At 36.4% G+C, this 16,743-nt stretch overlaps 1 protein-coding gene across 2 annotated transcripts in view; it reads left to right on the forward strand.

The window, feature by feature from the left end:
- The window catches only part of LEMD3 (LEM domain containing 3), a 48,970-nt gene that overhangs the window by 21,020 nt on the left and 11,207 nt on the right, over positions 1-16,743 (forward strand). The window contains exons 3-9 of one of the 2 annotated variants that reach the window (XM_080576648.1): positions 644-710; positions 7,726-7,793; positions 9,656-9,735; positions 9,812-9,960; positions 11,712-11,813; positions 12,706-12,808; positions 13,027-13,205. In XM_080576648.1, coding sequence (XP_080432774.1) covers positions 644-710; positions 7,726-7,793; positions 9,656-9,735; positions 9,812-9,960; positions 11,712-11,813; positions 12,706-12,808; positions 13,027-13,205 — 748 coding nt within the window. The remainder of the gene's footprint in view (positions 1-643; positions 711-7,725; positions 7,794-9,655; positions 9,736-9,811; positions 9,961-11,711; positions 11,814-12,705; positions 12,809-13,026; positions 13,206-16,743) is intronic. The other variant, XM_080576649.1, reaches the window with a different exon arrangement.

Genomic DNA, 16,743 nt, shown 5'->3' on the forward strand with positions numbered 1-16,743 from the left:
TTCAATGAAACTGCTCAATGTCTTGGTAAAGAAGTTTAACTCTGTTGTAAGTAACAGTTAGGACATCTCATTTTCATCCTTGTTCTGGGAAATAGGCCTTTTTATACTAGCAGTGTATGCAGGAAGCATTAACAAGGTTGTGTAGATCACATTTTTGTTGCTGTTTTTTTTCCAAATTGTGTTACTGTAGTTTGAAGGTAGATGGCAAAAAATCTAACTTTTCTATGAATCTTACGTGGGGAATATGGCCATAACATACACCAGTGTGGTTTGCATGAAGTGTCACTGCATGTTTTTAAGAGTAAAACTTAAAAATTTATTTTTACATAGCAGCTTTCAAAAAACAAAAAATAGTAAATAACCTTCTGAGCTGTCAGTTTCAACTTGGAGATCCAATGGAGCCTGGGCTGCAATCTAGTTCAGCTTGTCAGGATCTGAAATACCTGTATTGTAAATAAATGCTTTGATTCAGAGTCTATTGTTTACATCATTGTTGATGTGTAAAACATTATAGCTTTCCACTTGTGTGTGTATATATATTAAAAAAAAAGATCATGATGATTTATAAAAAAAAATTTGAAGTAGAAGAAAATGCGTCTCTAGTAACGCTTATTCTAATGTTAATATTTTTTTCTAATTCTAGGAAGATAAAATAAGTCTCATGATGAACAGCTTATATGCACTTCATGATAAATTGGCACAAGTAGCAGGTAACAAAAATTATTGTGACTAAGTGTTATTGTAACAGGTACAGAGAAGTCTATGCTCCGACAGTGATTTGTAACAATTGGTATATTCTGGGGCCCTGATAACCATTAAGAGTTCCATTTCAGGAAACCAGAAATCTTATTTTACTTACAGTGTCCTTTTCATCATTGTAGCATCTTTCATTGCAACATTTTTGAGTTAACGGTATAGGCTGCGTGTTTTGATCTCAAGGTTTTTGATTTGTCTTAATGCTTTATTAAACTGATGTTAGTAAAAGATTTAAATTTGCTGTATGTCATGAGGAGTATGTATGTCTTTTAAAGGTAGTTATTTCATTCTAGTGGAAAAATGCTTGAAATATTATTTTGCAACAATAAAAAAAAGTTTAATGCAATGAACAGTAGTGGTTAAACAAGATTGCCTTGTTAGACAGATTAGTGCAATTTAACCAAACTAATTATATACTAATGCAAAGTTCTCTATATAGTAATGTGTTAGAGATGGTGTTTAGGCATAATATTAATTACTGAGTATTCAAAGTAAAGCTGTTTTGCTTTTGCCTAGTGTCATAATTAACACGGCTTTAAATTGCATATATATTTACTCATCACAGTAGGGAAATGGTAAAGTTAAGACTGGATTTATAGCTTTGACATCTGGTGAATATGGGGTTACAGCAGGATCTATTTCATGCTTACTAAGCCACTTATTTCTCATCTCTGCTTATTTAATCCATATAGCGTTTACAAGGCAGTGGTTCAGTGTGGTTTTAAGTCTTACTGTTCTTTGTGCCACCTATTAGTTTAGCAACAGCAAGTGTCACTCAGAAGGCTTTTCTATGCATCCGCTATTATCAGGTGCTACAGACCTTTCTCAAAGGGTGAAAGTGTGGAAACAGCTGTCCCAGATATGAGGCTGATGATTTGATATGCCTAGGACTACATAGGAAATCTATAACTTTTGAGCAGCTCTGTAATTTAAATTGCATGAGTAATCTTCCTGCAGAAGTGTTTGTTTCCAGAGTATTTACAATATCTGTGGTGAATAAAATAGATGTTTGGACAAAATCCACAAATTTCTCCTTGTTTACATTTTGCTTTAACCCAAAGTAGTGTTAGAATGTTTTACCCGAATGTGTGCAAAATAGTATTTTCTTTAGTTTTAAACTTGTAGCTTTCTGACTGTGTGTGCCTTGCAGTGTTTGATCTTTCACTGTTCAATTATGTCTTGGTATCTTTTTATATCCAACTATTTCATACTTAATAGATGGTGGTAATTAATTCTGTGCTATAAGTCATTGGGGCCAAAAGATTTTTTTCTTAGCTAATCATTTATCATAGCTAATCTGTGGTGTGCAGGAACATCACATGAGACCTACAGCTGTGTGCAGTAAAGCACTGAGTTGTGTGAAGTGGAAGTACTGAATTATGCTACTTTCTTTCCTCTTGAAGAGAGAACATAACAGCTTTCCCTTTCCTCAGTGTTATCTGGCCCTCCAGTGGCTATACAGTAGATGATGTATTTGCTTGGATAAAAAGGTTTGGCATGGGTTTGACAGGTTTGACATTTTGAAGGTTTGACATTTCTCATGTCTGTGAAGGACAGTGAATTTTCTTCATTAGCTGGAATTTATTTATGGGGCTGTACATCTATTTAAATATACATAAATACACGTGTCTGTCTTACAAAAAAGAGTTTATATGCTTCGAGATGATTGACTGCTTTCTTCCCTAGGTCTCAAAGATGCATTAGTCCCTGTTAGTCTATTCCTGGCCAGGAGAATCTCTAACACTTACCTTCAAAAAATATAACCATGCCTTCTGGTGAGATGATCCCCCAGATTGAAACCATATTGTAAGATTACCTGGTTGCTCAGCAGAGTAGCTTTCGCACAGTCTGAAGAATGACTTGACTTCTGTCTGAGTATCAATAAATTATCCTCAGTGCCAGGTATCATTAAGGTATCAGAGAAAGGAGCCTGCCATCCATCTTTCAGTCCTGCGTTGATGTAGACCTGGCGCAATAGGTGGAAGCTGCTTAAAAGTCATAAAACACAGAAGGCTGCCAGAGAGATGCAGGGTTTAAGAGTGTTGATCTTGTGCGTAGTGCAGCACTGCAGAATAGAGGAGTAGGGGAATATAGTTTTACTAAAGTGCTTCTCTTCAGGTCTCTCTGTCACATACTTGGAAAGGTTTCCCTCGTTTTGTACTTGGCTATGAATCACTTGTTCATGTTATAACTATTAGTATTAGAAAAGAGGGATGGAAACTTGCATTAGTATCTTCTGTTAGGCTTTATTCAGTGTCCTGGATTACCATGAAGAAGGCCAGTTCAGAATTTGGTTTGTAGCCCTCTTTGTTTAATTAGGCTTCTTAAATTTTTATTGAGGTAGTTTCTTGCCTTGTCAACTTCAATTGGAGAGCAAATGATGGGGCTTTTCATATAAAAGATGAAACACAAAAGTTGTTTGAGGGAAGAAAAAGTCAGGGTAACAATTATTTTTTTTATGTGACTTAATATGCTATGTTCCAACTGGAGCTGCCTATTCTGTACTGTGGTGCTCTGATATTATGTAAAATGATTTAATTATCCTGTATAAAAATAGATTGCCCTTAATGCATCCCTGTTTTCAGAATTATTAGTCTGCCAAGCCTTTGGTGAGTAATGCCTACCTCAAAAGAAACTGCAGGGAGAAGCAGAATCTACTCATTCAGTTCTGGGTTGAGGTTTATGTTCTTTCTTAAAAACAACTTTTTGGAGATCTTGTATAGTTCCGTACCTAACACTTTGTCCTAAAATAAAATCTGTGCTTTATTTAAATTAATACATGCCTAAGGGAAGTCTAATTACTGGATGTTTTTGTCTTTCATGGTGAGTCTTCAATAAGTCACATCCACTTTCAGTCAGGGGCACAGAACGAATAAGCCTAACCCCCGTACCCACAAAAAGCAGCTACCTACAGATATGACCCTATTTTCTTGTACACAAAGAATTTTTACTTAGTAAGATGCTGCTTCTGCTTGGCATTCTGCACAGAGTGCTCTGTCAGATTCAGATGGCTTTCTTCTGTGCTAAAGGACAGCAGAGGTCCTTGAGATGTGGGGCGAATTAGACTTCGGTAGGTGATAAGGCTTACCGATAAACCTGTGGCTGGAGGAGAATCCTGAAAAAACATCATCTGATCCTTAACGTTAATTTCAAGTGTTAGCTACTGTATCTGATTGCTGTCTCAGGCTTTCTGTTCTGTCACTCTCCTTAATCTGCAGTTCTTCAGGTTATTGATGTTTTGCTGTGGGTTTTTTTTGGAGTGATTTAAAGACCATTTAGCAAGTTCTGATGCTCCTCAGTGTTAGACTGTTGAATTTGCCTTTGGGAGATCAGGTATTCTCACAACATTTATTCTTCTCTTAGTTTTTTTGGCTACCCACTTCAGTGGCCTGCTGCTTAACCTCTAAGCAGGCGATCTGCTAAACAACTGCTTTCTAAGCTGTTTGCTTTTTGTAGTGGTTGACTGTGTCGCCTCAAGATACCAGATAGAGTTCTGCGTTAAATTCTTGGGTTCCTTAAAGTCTTAGCTTTCCACTCTGTTTTGGTTCTGGTACTTGAAGGGATCGGTTTACATTATAAAGCAAACATTTTACAACTGAATACTTCTGTTAACTGTGCATGCTGCAGTTTGTCAATTAAACTAGATGCCCAAATGAAAGTCAGTTTTAAATATTCTACTTTGTATGAAAAAGACAATTTCACTTCCTCTCTTGTCCTGAAAGCAATTTTGAGCATAGGCAAATGCCTTTTTAGAGCTGAGGCTTTAATTGCTTCTTCTTAAAATTTCTAAGAGAAGAATCCAAGTTACATGGCTTGCACAAGGGCATTAACATAAGCTAAAAGGTAATTTTGTGATCGTTGCTGGGATATGTGCTACTTGCATCACCTCCGTACAAATGCAACTGGAACCGTTCTCTGATGGCACTTGAAACTGAAGTGGCGTGTCCAAGAAAACACTGAGCAGGAAGGTCTGTGCTCCCTAAGCTTGCAAGAGGCATTTTGGCAGAATGGCAACAGAGGAGCTCTTTTAGAAAGTGCTCAGATAGGTCTTGCAGGAGATCTGTGTGAAGATTTTTGCCCAGCTTCAGTTTTGTTCCTGGATATAGGGCCTCAAATGGAACAGTTAGGAAACATTTTTGGCTCAGACTATGGAAAGTGGGTTTCCAAGCCAAGTGGTTAATGGTTGCACCAAAGTAATTCGAAATAAGCCTTCATTTGCAGAAGTACTAGCTAAAGGAGCGACAGAAATGGCATACAGGAATATCCAGCTGTTTGCAGTAAAGCTGAAGGTTGTCTGACTTGTGAACTGCCTAACTTTCTGCAGGCTTTCAAATTCATGAGTTTCTAAGAAGAAAGCTTTAAATGGTTCCCAGCAATAGGTGAGTTAGAATGAGAACTGCATCTCCAACAGCTTTTTGTACAGGACTCAATCTACATGACTCTGATTTGCTTTCTGGTATCAGGAGTGAGAGGCAGGATGAAAGTGACATTTTTATTTATTTTTTTCCCCTGTGATTGTGTGTGAGTAATTTGAACTGATGGGCCTTAAACTTTGTCAGATCTCAAGCAGCAAAACCATTTTTAAGGGGTAAATTTGCTCAGAGGGAGTATAGTCAGGAAAAAAAAATTCAAAAGCAGTACTGTGAAGAAACTGTCTGCTGGCTTTTTAAAAATGAGACGAGAAGCTGTGAAGTCAGTGTGTTGGCTGCATGCTGCATAAGTGTAATTCCTGGAAGGAGGCAAAGAAGATTAGAATTTAAAACTATTAAAATAGTCTAGTCTGCATCTAAGGGAGCTTTTGTCTGCTTGTAAGGTGTAGTGCTGTGTTCTCATAAGAGTGAAAATCTAAGATGAATCCTGCAGCTTGTTTTAAGAATGTTTTTTTCACAATCTTGTCTTCTGATTGCTTTTTTTTTTCTTTCTGTGTATTAACATCATCCTTTTTACTGTTTCTTGTTTCGATTCATACTTGGGCTTTCCCACTTACCTAGATTCTTACTAGGCAACCCCCCCAAAACCCCAAACTCCTTAGCAGAAGGGTTTCTTCCTCCTGCTCCCCCAAGCTGTTTTGTTAAGTCAAAATATGACTGACATGCTTCAAGACTTGAGGTCTTACCAAACACAAAGAAAGCGTAAATGAATGAGTACGTATCAGACATGTCAATGTCATAGAACTTAAAAGCTGGGTGTGATCATACGTAAGGCTTCTACAGAGATACGTTTTGGTTTTGTTGCAGTCACTCCATCTGTTCTACAGCTAAACCTATGTTTATACCAGAGACTATGAATACGGTATAGTTCTCCCAAATTTGCTAATCTTGAAACATGAAATGACGGCACATGTAAATGTGCAGGTTGTAGCGTTAATGCAGCACAAAACCAGTGTTATTCTGTGAATGTCTACCTAAATTCCTTATGAGAATAACCTGTAACTCCAATTCCTGTGCTGACTTCTAAATTTAGTGTTGGTTTTTTTTTGCAAAGGTGCTGTCAGTATTCACCAGTGACCTCTGCAGTTTTACTGTCACAGTAGACCTGAGGAGCTTTGACTAAGTCTCAGATGTTGTGTGCTAATTATCAAGTGAAACAACTTTTAAAATAGTGTCTCTTCTGCTCAGTGTTTGATTGAAAATGTACACAAGCAGGGAAGCTTAGTTCTAGGCCAGAGAACATATGAGCGCTCCTAAAAACTGTAACCCAGCAGTAGAAGCACATCCCTACTATGGTGATATGCTTGCAAGGCAAAATTCAGTTGTCTAAAGTGTATTAAACAGAACATCACTTTAGCAGTCTGCAAAGGACTTGTGCTTCATAAAAAATATGTATTTTTGTGGAACACTACGGTGAATGAGAAGTGAAGATACTTTCCCATAACTTGCTAATGTTTGCTGATTTTGTCAGATTGCCTTGGATGTGTTGGTAGTAAATATCTCTAGTTCTCCATTTAAAGGGTAATCCTGTCTGGAATAGTTTCAACTTTAAATACTTTTTAAGAGTGTAAGCAAAAGTTTAAGATACTCATGCATATACAAAATACAAACTTTCCTAGCATTGCTGTAGTGCTGGGAATGATCATTTGGTATGGAATCAGGGAGGTAAGGTAGGCCTAACCCTGACTCAGTGACAGGCTGGCTTTCATTTCTATTGTTTCAGCACAGTAAAATTGCAGGAACAGGCAGTAAGAATTTTTTTAGAGATCAAGAAAAAAAGGATTTGCCATTCTCTGACAGTTTTTCAGAACTACCAGCCTAGTGTTAGATAAAACGGGTGTTAGACCTTCGCCTTTTCTGTGTGACTTTAGGTTGGCATGACTGTCACCAGATTTTTTTTTGCATAAATCGGATGCCTTCAGTTAAGTAAAAGTAAATCAGGAAGAAGATGGCATGTGGCTGTGAAGATTGACTGTGCCTTATTTCTTGACTGCCTCTGCAGACTTTCTGAAATACTTAGATGGTAAAACCAGCAGTTTGGGGGCATATTGGTATGTTGTGCATGTTCAGGAAGGCGATGAATTACTGTGGTAACTTGGAGCAAACTGAAATGTGGTAAATTCATAGTGCTGGAAATACTGCTGTGGATATGATAGAACTAGACCTAACTTGGTTTAATAGCTAATACATGTTTCAAAGTAAATGGAAATTACTTGGAAGAAGTTGAGTCAGGGTACTTTTTAATTCTTTTGATTGTTCTTCATACAATCTTTTGTTCTAATTTCAGTGTAAATATTGGTGTATATTTTCTGATCACATGAATTTGTATTGATGTTATTTGTATACGTTATTAGCTGTGACAATCTTTTTTTCATTGGGGGGGTGCACTTCGTTCTGAGTTTTTTCCATATATTTTTAAAGAATTATTTAGCTATTACTGCTTGTGTAGATTACATTAACCTTTAGCTTGTGTTAGGTGATTTTATTCTATATAGTGCAGAAATAAGGTGATCAAAATAAACAATTTTATTTTTACCAGGGGAACATGAATGTGGAAGCTCTATTCAAAGGAACCTTACCGTCCAGGAGGCAGCTGCATATTTAAAAGTAAGCAATTGCAGTATTTTTCATTGGTTATATCTAAGAGTTGTATAACTTAAAATTTTACTGTCTGGTTTCGTATTAGTGTAGTTTCACTTTAATGTAGTGACTGACATTCGATACTAAGTCAAGTGTTATTCAGAAGTGTTTATAATTGACTTCTTTAATACATGCTACTTACCATTTTTACTCTGTGAGATACGAAGATTTTGTGGAAAAGGGAAGGGAAACAGAAAAACTGGCTTAATTGCAATGCAAGTGTAGGTACAGTGCTTCAGTGTCATGAAGGTTGTTTTCCCCCTTTAGTTAAAACACCAGGGTATAACGTCATTTGATGGAGATTGTTGACCAACAAAAAAAATTTATGAAACTCAAATTTCTAGAAGCTTCTCCAGGAATTGGTATGCAATATTTTGAGACAATTTTTCAGCTCTTAGTAGGAAAAGATACTGTCTTTTCTTTGGGAGAAGAGGCTGAAGCACGGGTCTGCAGTGATCCTGACAGGCAGCAGCTGTATGGGACACCACTCGTTTCCGTAAATAGAAACGGTCCAGAAGGGCCTTTATGGTAATTTGGTAGGCCTGCAATATTAGGATATCTCTGCCCCGCCTCCCTCCTCCCTAAATAAAAGATGATTTCTTGTCTTTTCTTAGTAGCTGTAGAGTTTATTTTAGCCTGCATTAGACTACCCTTCAGTAGGAAGCCACTTGCATGTTTTGGGGGAGGAAGTTAAGCTGATAAGACTTTTAATATACAAATGTACAAAAATACTGCATTTTGGCAAACATTTATGTAATAAACAAAAAGGAAACGATGTTAAGAGTTTCCCAAAGAAGCTGCTAAAACTGGTTTATTTCAGATTATAGTTATGGATTGGCAATGATGTTCTATATCTGTTAAAAATAACAGTGCATTCTGGGAATACATGAAAAAATAGGTGGTTGCCAGATAACACAATAGGCAAGACCAATACCAGTTATCAGAGCTAAAAAAAAATTGTTATAAATTCAAATTTCATATGAAAATCTGTCACTTGAAAATTTGTCACTTCATACAAAACCGTATTTAACTCTGCAGTTCCTAATTTTGGGAGTATAAATGCAATTATTTTTTGCAGAATTTCAGCGTTTGGTGATAGAACTTTTTTTTTTCTCCTCAAAGTGAAAATAAGTTAGCTGTTCCTATTTTTTTTCTTAAGGACTTTCCTTTGAGCCTCATTAAAAATTAAGATGGAGATAAAACCTTTCTGGACAGCTTCAGTTCAAATACAGTAACCTTATTTTGCTTTCCTTTTTATACAAAAGGATGTAAGGTGAACTCTGGAGGCGCTGCTCAGGTTGCAGTGAATGTTCTCCTGTGATAACTGATAGCAGTTAAATATGTAAATTCCTATGTAGCGATATCAGTTCTTGAGCTACAAACATAAGATTATTTGAAAATGCCAGTTAAGAAGCTTGAGGAAAATCATTTAAAAAATTACCTCAGCTGATTTTTTAGGAGCTATTTTCAGCTAAGTTTATGTCTAGTTTGAGTTTTATTCCTGAAATAGATTTTCAATGAGCACCGCCTAGTGGCTGGATATTTTTCCTCTGTATGTTAGTCTTCCTCTGTAGGTTAGAATTCTTAAAGTGTGATCATGACTAGAGTTTTCATATAGTCCTTAATTTGAAGAATATTAGTAAGTCCCATAGCTGCTCCTAGCATGTATGGATTTGCTTTGCCTATTGAACAGTTATGCAAAAACTGAAGCTTCAAGATCAAAGCCACACAGGTTTGACTACTAATCTGTGCAGTATCTGTATTTTATTGTGGCATGGTAACTTTCTGGTTATTTAGAGAACTACTCACTAATGTTTGTCTTTTGACAGAATTTACATCCAGAATATGAAAGTGTACTTAACACAGCACTACAATGGATCTTGAATAGTGGGGAAGATGTTGGCATAAAGTAAGTGGTCTTTATTGTAAAAGTGTGTTCTGACAGACCGTGTCCTCTTTTGTAAATGCCATATATTTTTTAACAGGTGTATTGGCAGTGACCCTAATGAGATGGATGTCATTAATGCGACAGATGTGAAGTACCTGGAATCCACTAGTCCAAAGATGTCTTTCAGGTGTCGTTTTCGCCGTGCGTTTATTAATGTAACTCATAGATTATCAATATTGCTCTTGGGTAAGTTGTTTAAACAATCACCTTTTTGTTATAACTTGTGTATATTCATGGTGGAAAGAGTAGCATGTTTACTGGAAATTCTTATTCAGCCATACGACTTAGAGCTTCTGTCACTATCCTGGTTACAACACAGTCTGTTTTGCACTTTCATACCACTATATTTTCACATTACTTGCTATCATCTTTCACTGTAGTCAGCTGAACCAATCCCTTCTCTGGGAACTTTGGCCTTTTCCTGCCAAAGCAGTATCGTTTGCATTTAAAAAAATTCAAATTGAATGGATTTTGGGGGAGGAAAAAGCTCAGGGAAAAGATGTGATGGCCTTAATTTTGAGGCTATTTCACTGTTGTTTTGTGAACTTGAGAAAAATCGTCTTCTCTGTAGCTACGTTTCTTCTTCTAGGAAAAGTTGAATTACTTGGTTGTCTCCAAAAATTCTTACCTGTATGTCTCTGTTGTAGAAAAGGTATTTAATCCTTCATTAAGACTTCCTCATTTAATCTGTGATAGTTCTCTAGTTAAGTTTCAAGTAGTTTCAAGTGTATTTAGTTCTTGGCTATATTCAAAATGATTCAGGATAATGATGTGGTCCAGCTGAGCGTAAGCACTTCAGTCATTTCTGTGTGGCCAGTTAGAAATACTGAAGATGCAGAACTGATCTCATGTACGTGTTGAATATTCAGGGGATCATTTATTCCAGTATTTTAACGACCTCGTAGTTAAGAATAGAAGACCCCCTTCACTAGCCTTCTGACAAACCAAAATAATTGAAGGCAAGCTGACCCAAATGTCTATCTTCCTGATAATAGTGGGTACGAGCTGCACTGGAATGTGGAGACAAAACTTAGTATCTGAGTCAACCACCAGTCTCATCAGTCATGCTGAGCAAATTGCTCAGTGTTCCAACTTTCTCATCTGTATTTGAGATGAATATGAAGTACCTTTCCAGAAATGGAGCATTGTGTAAAAGCTGGATCTATTTTCATTAATTAATAGCCATTTTGGCCTAAAGTGATGATGTCCCTCAGTCTCTTTTTAGCTGTCAGTTAACACTGCTGTGTGATCACTGGGGAATGAAGCAAACTATGCAGCTACAATTTGTTTGTGTAGGTATTTTTTGCTTGAAACCATGGGTGAATGGTGCCCTCAGTTTGAGATGCAAGAAATAAGATTTTGATTTTAAGCTTATGCTGTTGGCCTTCTTAACTAGATTGTCCTTTTTGGGGAATAATCTTTAAACTAATAGAAAAGGAACATTTATCATTGCAAGAAATACAAATTTGTAGCTGAACTGAAGCAGTCCAAATTAATTAGTTTTGACCTGTATAAATAAAGCATGTGACTTGTCCTTAAGTTAGTGAATATTATGCATTTTTAAATCTTAACATGTTCTGAATTGCGAATTTATACAACTTTTAATATGATTTTGAATTTTCCAAAGTAATTATTTTAGTGCTTTTCATCACAAACAGGTTAAATTTCAAACCCCAGTAATGCCAATTGGATACCAGGCTATTGTTAAAATAATTAAACATTTTCGTAAAGGTAGCTGCTCTTCAAAGGTTGAGTTGGTGTTGCTATGCTAGTAAAATATAAAAATACTGACAGCAAGTACAGTATGCATCACTAGCTTTGAATTTTGAATTTAAAATGCTAGCTAGTTCAACTGACCTTCGAAATATGTGGTGTAAAATTTGTTAAATAACTGATGTTCTAATACTGTTTAAAGAGTGTTTTACATCTTAATGCAGGTGTAGCAATGGTTTGGGGAGTCTTGCACTACATGAAATATCGTTGGGCAAAAGAGGAAGAGGAAACAAGGCAGATGTATGATATGGTGGTAAAAATCATAGGTATGGCTTCTTTATTCTCTTATGTGATGTATCAGCACTGTATAAGCTTTCAAAGTACTTGCCTTAATTCAATCAATTGGGTTTTCTGCCTGTTCAGTTGTCATCATGCTGTGGCAGCTCTTGGAAAAATGCCTGCTTTGTGGTTTTTTATACATTGTGCATTAAACCTAATCAAAGTTTTTCTTATGGAGATTTAAATCTAAGTAATAGCTATAATAAATCCATGTTGGCATGGCAGTATTTTATCTATATTGAAAGAACTACAAATGTGATGTGTGTTGACTAGATGTGGCGACAATGCTGAAAGACAAAACAGATACAGGAAGCAATCTCTATGCAAAACACCAACGCCTAAAAATGTTGCTAAAACAGAACGCATGGTTGAATTCTGATATTCTGCCTTTCCACTTCAAACTACAGTGGTTTTAGTAGTTTGTGTTCATAGCTTTTAGTGCTATTTTGGGGGATGTATTTTTACTTAAATTGTTGTACTACTTTCAGCTATGACAGTCATCATAAATACAGAGGTAGTAGAGCTGTTTTCTTGCTTTAACGTTTTCATACTTTTTTTGTCAGTCAAGTTTTGTTGGGGTAGGGGGAAAGCACTTGATTTCCAAAGGTGGCTGTCTTTGTTAGCAATTAAAAGTAGCAATCGAATAACTGTAAGAACTGTTTTTCCTGTGTTCCAAAGTTCTTTTGGGGGTACTTGGAGGCATTGGATGTGTGGGTAGTTTTCTTGATTTGCCTTCAGCATGGTTAGGTGTAAAAATGCTTCAAAACTATAAATTACTGAAATTTGGAAGGGGGCTTTGGAGTAGCTGTTCATAGTCACAATTGATATTTTTCTTTGTATAAACTACATAGTTATATGTTTTTCTTATGGTGTTCTCAGATGTTCTAAGAAGTCACAGTGAGGCATGTTCTGAAAATAAAGACTTGCAGCCTTATATGCCTGTTTTACATGTGCGTGATTCTCTAATACCATCTCAGGAAAGGTATGTACCCGCTATACATACTGAATTTTATTGCATGGGATAAAGCATATAACTTAGTAAAAACCAAATTGGTCAATTAATTTAATGTTAGTAGGTTACATGGTGTAATGTTCTTGTATACGTCTGGGGAAAAAACACTGGTTTTCTTTTAAGTGATGGATGTCAGCTGTGCAGGTTGCTATAATGCTAACATTGTAATTCTTTCTTCATTTTTTAAGGAGGAAAATGAAGAAAGTCTGGAATAGAGCAGTTGACTTTCTTGCAGCAAATGAATCTAGAATTCACATGGAGACACAAAGAATAGGTGATGCTGAGTTCTTGGTATGGAAATGGATGCAACCTTCTGTACCATGCGACAAAATCTTAGTAATACCATCGAAAGTGTGGCAAGGCCAAGGTATTGCAAATATAATTGTTTTAATTTCTGCTTCTAACTTCTAAGAGGTATTTTGTCACTTGAGAATGGAAGACATTTTCTCTCATAACTTCAGCTATCGTTATGAACTGTACCATTTTTCTGTCATCTCATTCAGTAGATTTACTTGTTATGTGCATTCAGCGTCTGCCTTGTTTTCAAGCAAAATAAGCTTTTCTACTACAACTAAGGGTATACAGGCAAAATGAGTTCCTTGTTCCTTTCCATGAATTAAAAAACAAACAAAAACCCACCCAAGTCCTTTCTTTTAATTGGCTGAATTTTGACATCCCTTATGCTCATTGGAAATTATGTAATCATTTTTATCTGACAGTAGGTAAATCAGAGCTTTTAGACCAGAATTTCCTCCCATTTAGTTATCGGTCAAGTGCCTTAAGACAAAGTTTGGAGGAAGAGCAGTGTACATATCCCAGTAGATTCCCTTTCAAAATATAAGACTTCTCAATCAGCAGATTGTAGATTTTGAGCATCTCCTAGCAGTGTTCTGGTTCTCCTTATTCTGCATTCATACTTCAAGCTCTTTGGCACAAAAAAGCACTTGCTTTATTAGAGGAGGCTGTCATGAATTTCGTGATGGTCTGTCACTTAAACTTTATCATGGAGCCAAGTGGCAAGAATCCAGTGAGCTGCATTTGTCTGCCGTGGTCATCTTTTCATAGTTCTTTTTTTTTTCATGTTAAGCTTTAGTCAACGGAAAACTTAAGCCAGAAGTCTTGAATTTGGGTTGCAACATAAAAGAATGATTGTTTCTATCAAAATCTGAGTGGGGAAGTTAAATGTTTGAAGTGAAATCTTTGCCAATTGTTTAAATCTTGAGAGTAAAAGAATTTGTCTTGCATATTATGTTCTTCTTGAACTCTGTATTCTTCCATCAGTGTGACTGTTGTAAGCTCTGTGCGGAATCCTAGTTTATAAATTTGGTGGCTTATTTTGATGGCAAGGGAAGGAGGAGCTGCTGCTTCTACAGTTTTTAGTTCAACTTACGTTGTTAATTGGATGTTACCAAGGTTGGATCGTGCGTTACTTCTATGACATTGAACTAGATGTTGAAAGAAGCTTTGTTAAAAACAACAAACAGACTTCTTGCCCTTTTTGGGCACTTAAGCAGAATTCCTACTGACAAGCAATTACACTCTAGTTTTATGCTCTTCTGGAGCATGCTAATTTTGATCTTGGTTTAACTAATGCATATAGTAACCAGCTTAAGTCTTTTTGTTTTTATTGGTATACATTTCTATTCGTAAGAAACAATATTTTTATTGTTCCCTATAAAAGAGGGTATAGTTTAGAGTGACCTCTTCAAATGTAATTAGTGCCTTTCCAGACAGAAGGAGCTTCTTTGTGGCCTGGAACAGTTATACTGAAGCAGACCTGATTGCCTGAATAAAAGGACTGCTAACATTTCAGTTTTGTCCCGGGGCATTTGTACATGTCCATATGTTACGTGTATGCTTTCATCCCTTGGGTCTTAAGTTTTGCTTTTTGTATGTTCAAAGCAAAACCAAGCAATTCTTTCCCATCAAAACCAGCAAATATTTTTGAGACATTCGCAAATACTTGAAGTGTTATTTGATGAGGGTCTGAGTTTCTTGCTTCTCTGCAAAATGTTATGTTGGGATATGATTAAATATCAAAGTTATGCCATTGTTTTTAGCTTTATATTTCTCATTTTTAATCATTCATTGGAAACGAGCTGGTTTTTTTAACCTTGTAAATAATACTACAGGCTTGAGGTTTTGCAGTCACTGTCTTGAAATAATAATAGCATAGCATTCTGCTGTGACAACTATATCACTCATTCCAGTTTTTCAAAATTTTAGTAAGAAGCGAGTAGTAACTTTTTATGAGAGTTGCTGAGCTTTTTTTTTTTCTAGGACTTTGTCTATCAGGGATATGTGAGTGTTTTAGGTACAGTGCAGAAGTGGTGGATGTTTACAGCTGTTTCTGTTCTATCTCTGTAATACTGTCATGATTAATTTTCAGACATTTAAAATGAATAGTGTCTGCAAGTTATGTATATTGCAGTGCTGAATATTTTATGTTGTATATTCATCAATACAGGCTGTGAACCATGATGCTCCAGTTCTGGAATTTTTCATTTACTACTCATTTGCGCTCTCAACTTTCCTTGTCATGTGTGATTGAGATATAAATCACTTCATAAAATTCTGTCCTGTATCAGAAATCCACATGAAGGAAAATCCAGGCTGAAGACTTCTCAGTTGTGATAGCCCAGGTGCTGCTTTGCTACATGAAATATTAATTCAAGACTCCAACGGAGTTGTAGCTTTCAAAATGTCTTAGAAAGCTACTATAGTAGCTAGTGTTAGGTATCATATGAATCTGACCATCTAATACCTACTGCCACATACTGTAGACGTAGACAGAATAGTTTTACCTGTCAGCTGTGGCTTTTAGCTAGAATACATATTTGATAGGTTCCTTCTTTGCTTTTACTGCTGCATAGGATATGTTAAGTGCTATCCTGTTTCAATTCTTTCAACAGCTATTTTCCTAGTCCTTGTTACATTTGTAGTTCAGCCTTTGAAGAGTTGAAATTGTATACTTTGGCAGTAACAGAAGAGCCTGGGAGTTGCTGAAGGAGCAAAGTTTTTTGGTTTCTGTGCATCTTAGTACCTAGTTAGCATCACAGTTAAAAACAAACAAACAAAAAACCTTGAGACCTGGTATAGGTCTGTAGGAGAACACAATACTTAAGAGTATGTGCAATTGAAGAAGAAAGCCTATTGACCTGTCAACGTGTGCTGGGTTATTGATGTACGATACCGTGCCTTTTAAGTATGGGACATGTAGCATGTGTGAGGATCTAGGCTCTGCTGTATCTGTGTTAGCATCCAGAGTTCAAGTGGTGTTGCATTTTGTTCAGTCCTTCAGGGTGCAGCCTGTACTTTCACGAGCGATAGCTTGTGTTTTGTTTTTTCCAGTCTGTCTGGTGATGGTGATCTTACTGTGAGATACCATGTACTGGTATGGTTGACATACTTGTCAAAAGAAGAATGGGTAGGTAAACTCACTGTAAGATGGACAAATATGAGCAGTATTCTGAAAAAAATGTACAGGGTAATTGTCAATTCAAAAATAATCTTGTTCATGCTTAAGTATAGTTTAATTAGAGCAGTGAAAGAAATATTTTCAGTGTTGAATTTGCTTTTGAAAGAAGCATGTCTTCAATGACAGAAGCTCTAAGGAAAAATATGTAGGGTGAGCTGCAAAGTAGCTAAACTAACAGTGATAGCTAAAGTTGCTTTACAGCTCTGGAAACGAGATAAGGTTCTCTGAACCTCTGGATTCACCCTGGGTTACCACATCTAGGGTGATATTTCATCCTGCAGAATGCAAGATAATCTGTTACCTTGAGTGAACTATAGCCCTCCTCCCCCACTTGTGAGCATACAATCCTTTCTCCATGTTGAAAAGGCTCTCTTTACTGCAAGAAAATTGTGGAAAATATACTTGAGGGAGAATGCTGTATCCTTCC

This window comes from Anser brachyrhynchus, assembly GCF_964034855.1.
Source record: "Anser brachyrhynchus genome assembly, chromosome: 1".
In the NCBI taxonomy this organism is placed as follows: domain Eukaryota; kingdom Metazoa; phylum Chordata; class Aves; order Anseriformes; family Anatidae; genus Anser; species Anser brachyrhynchus.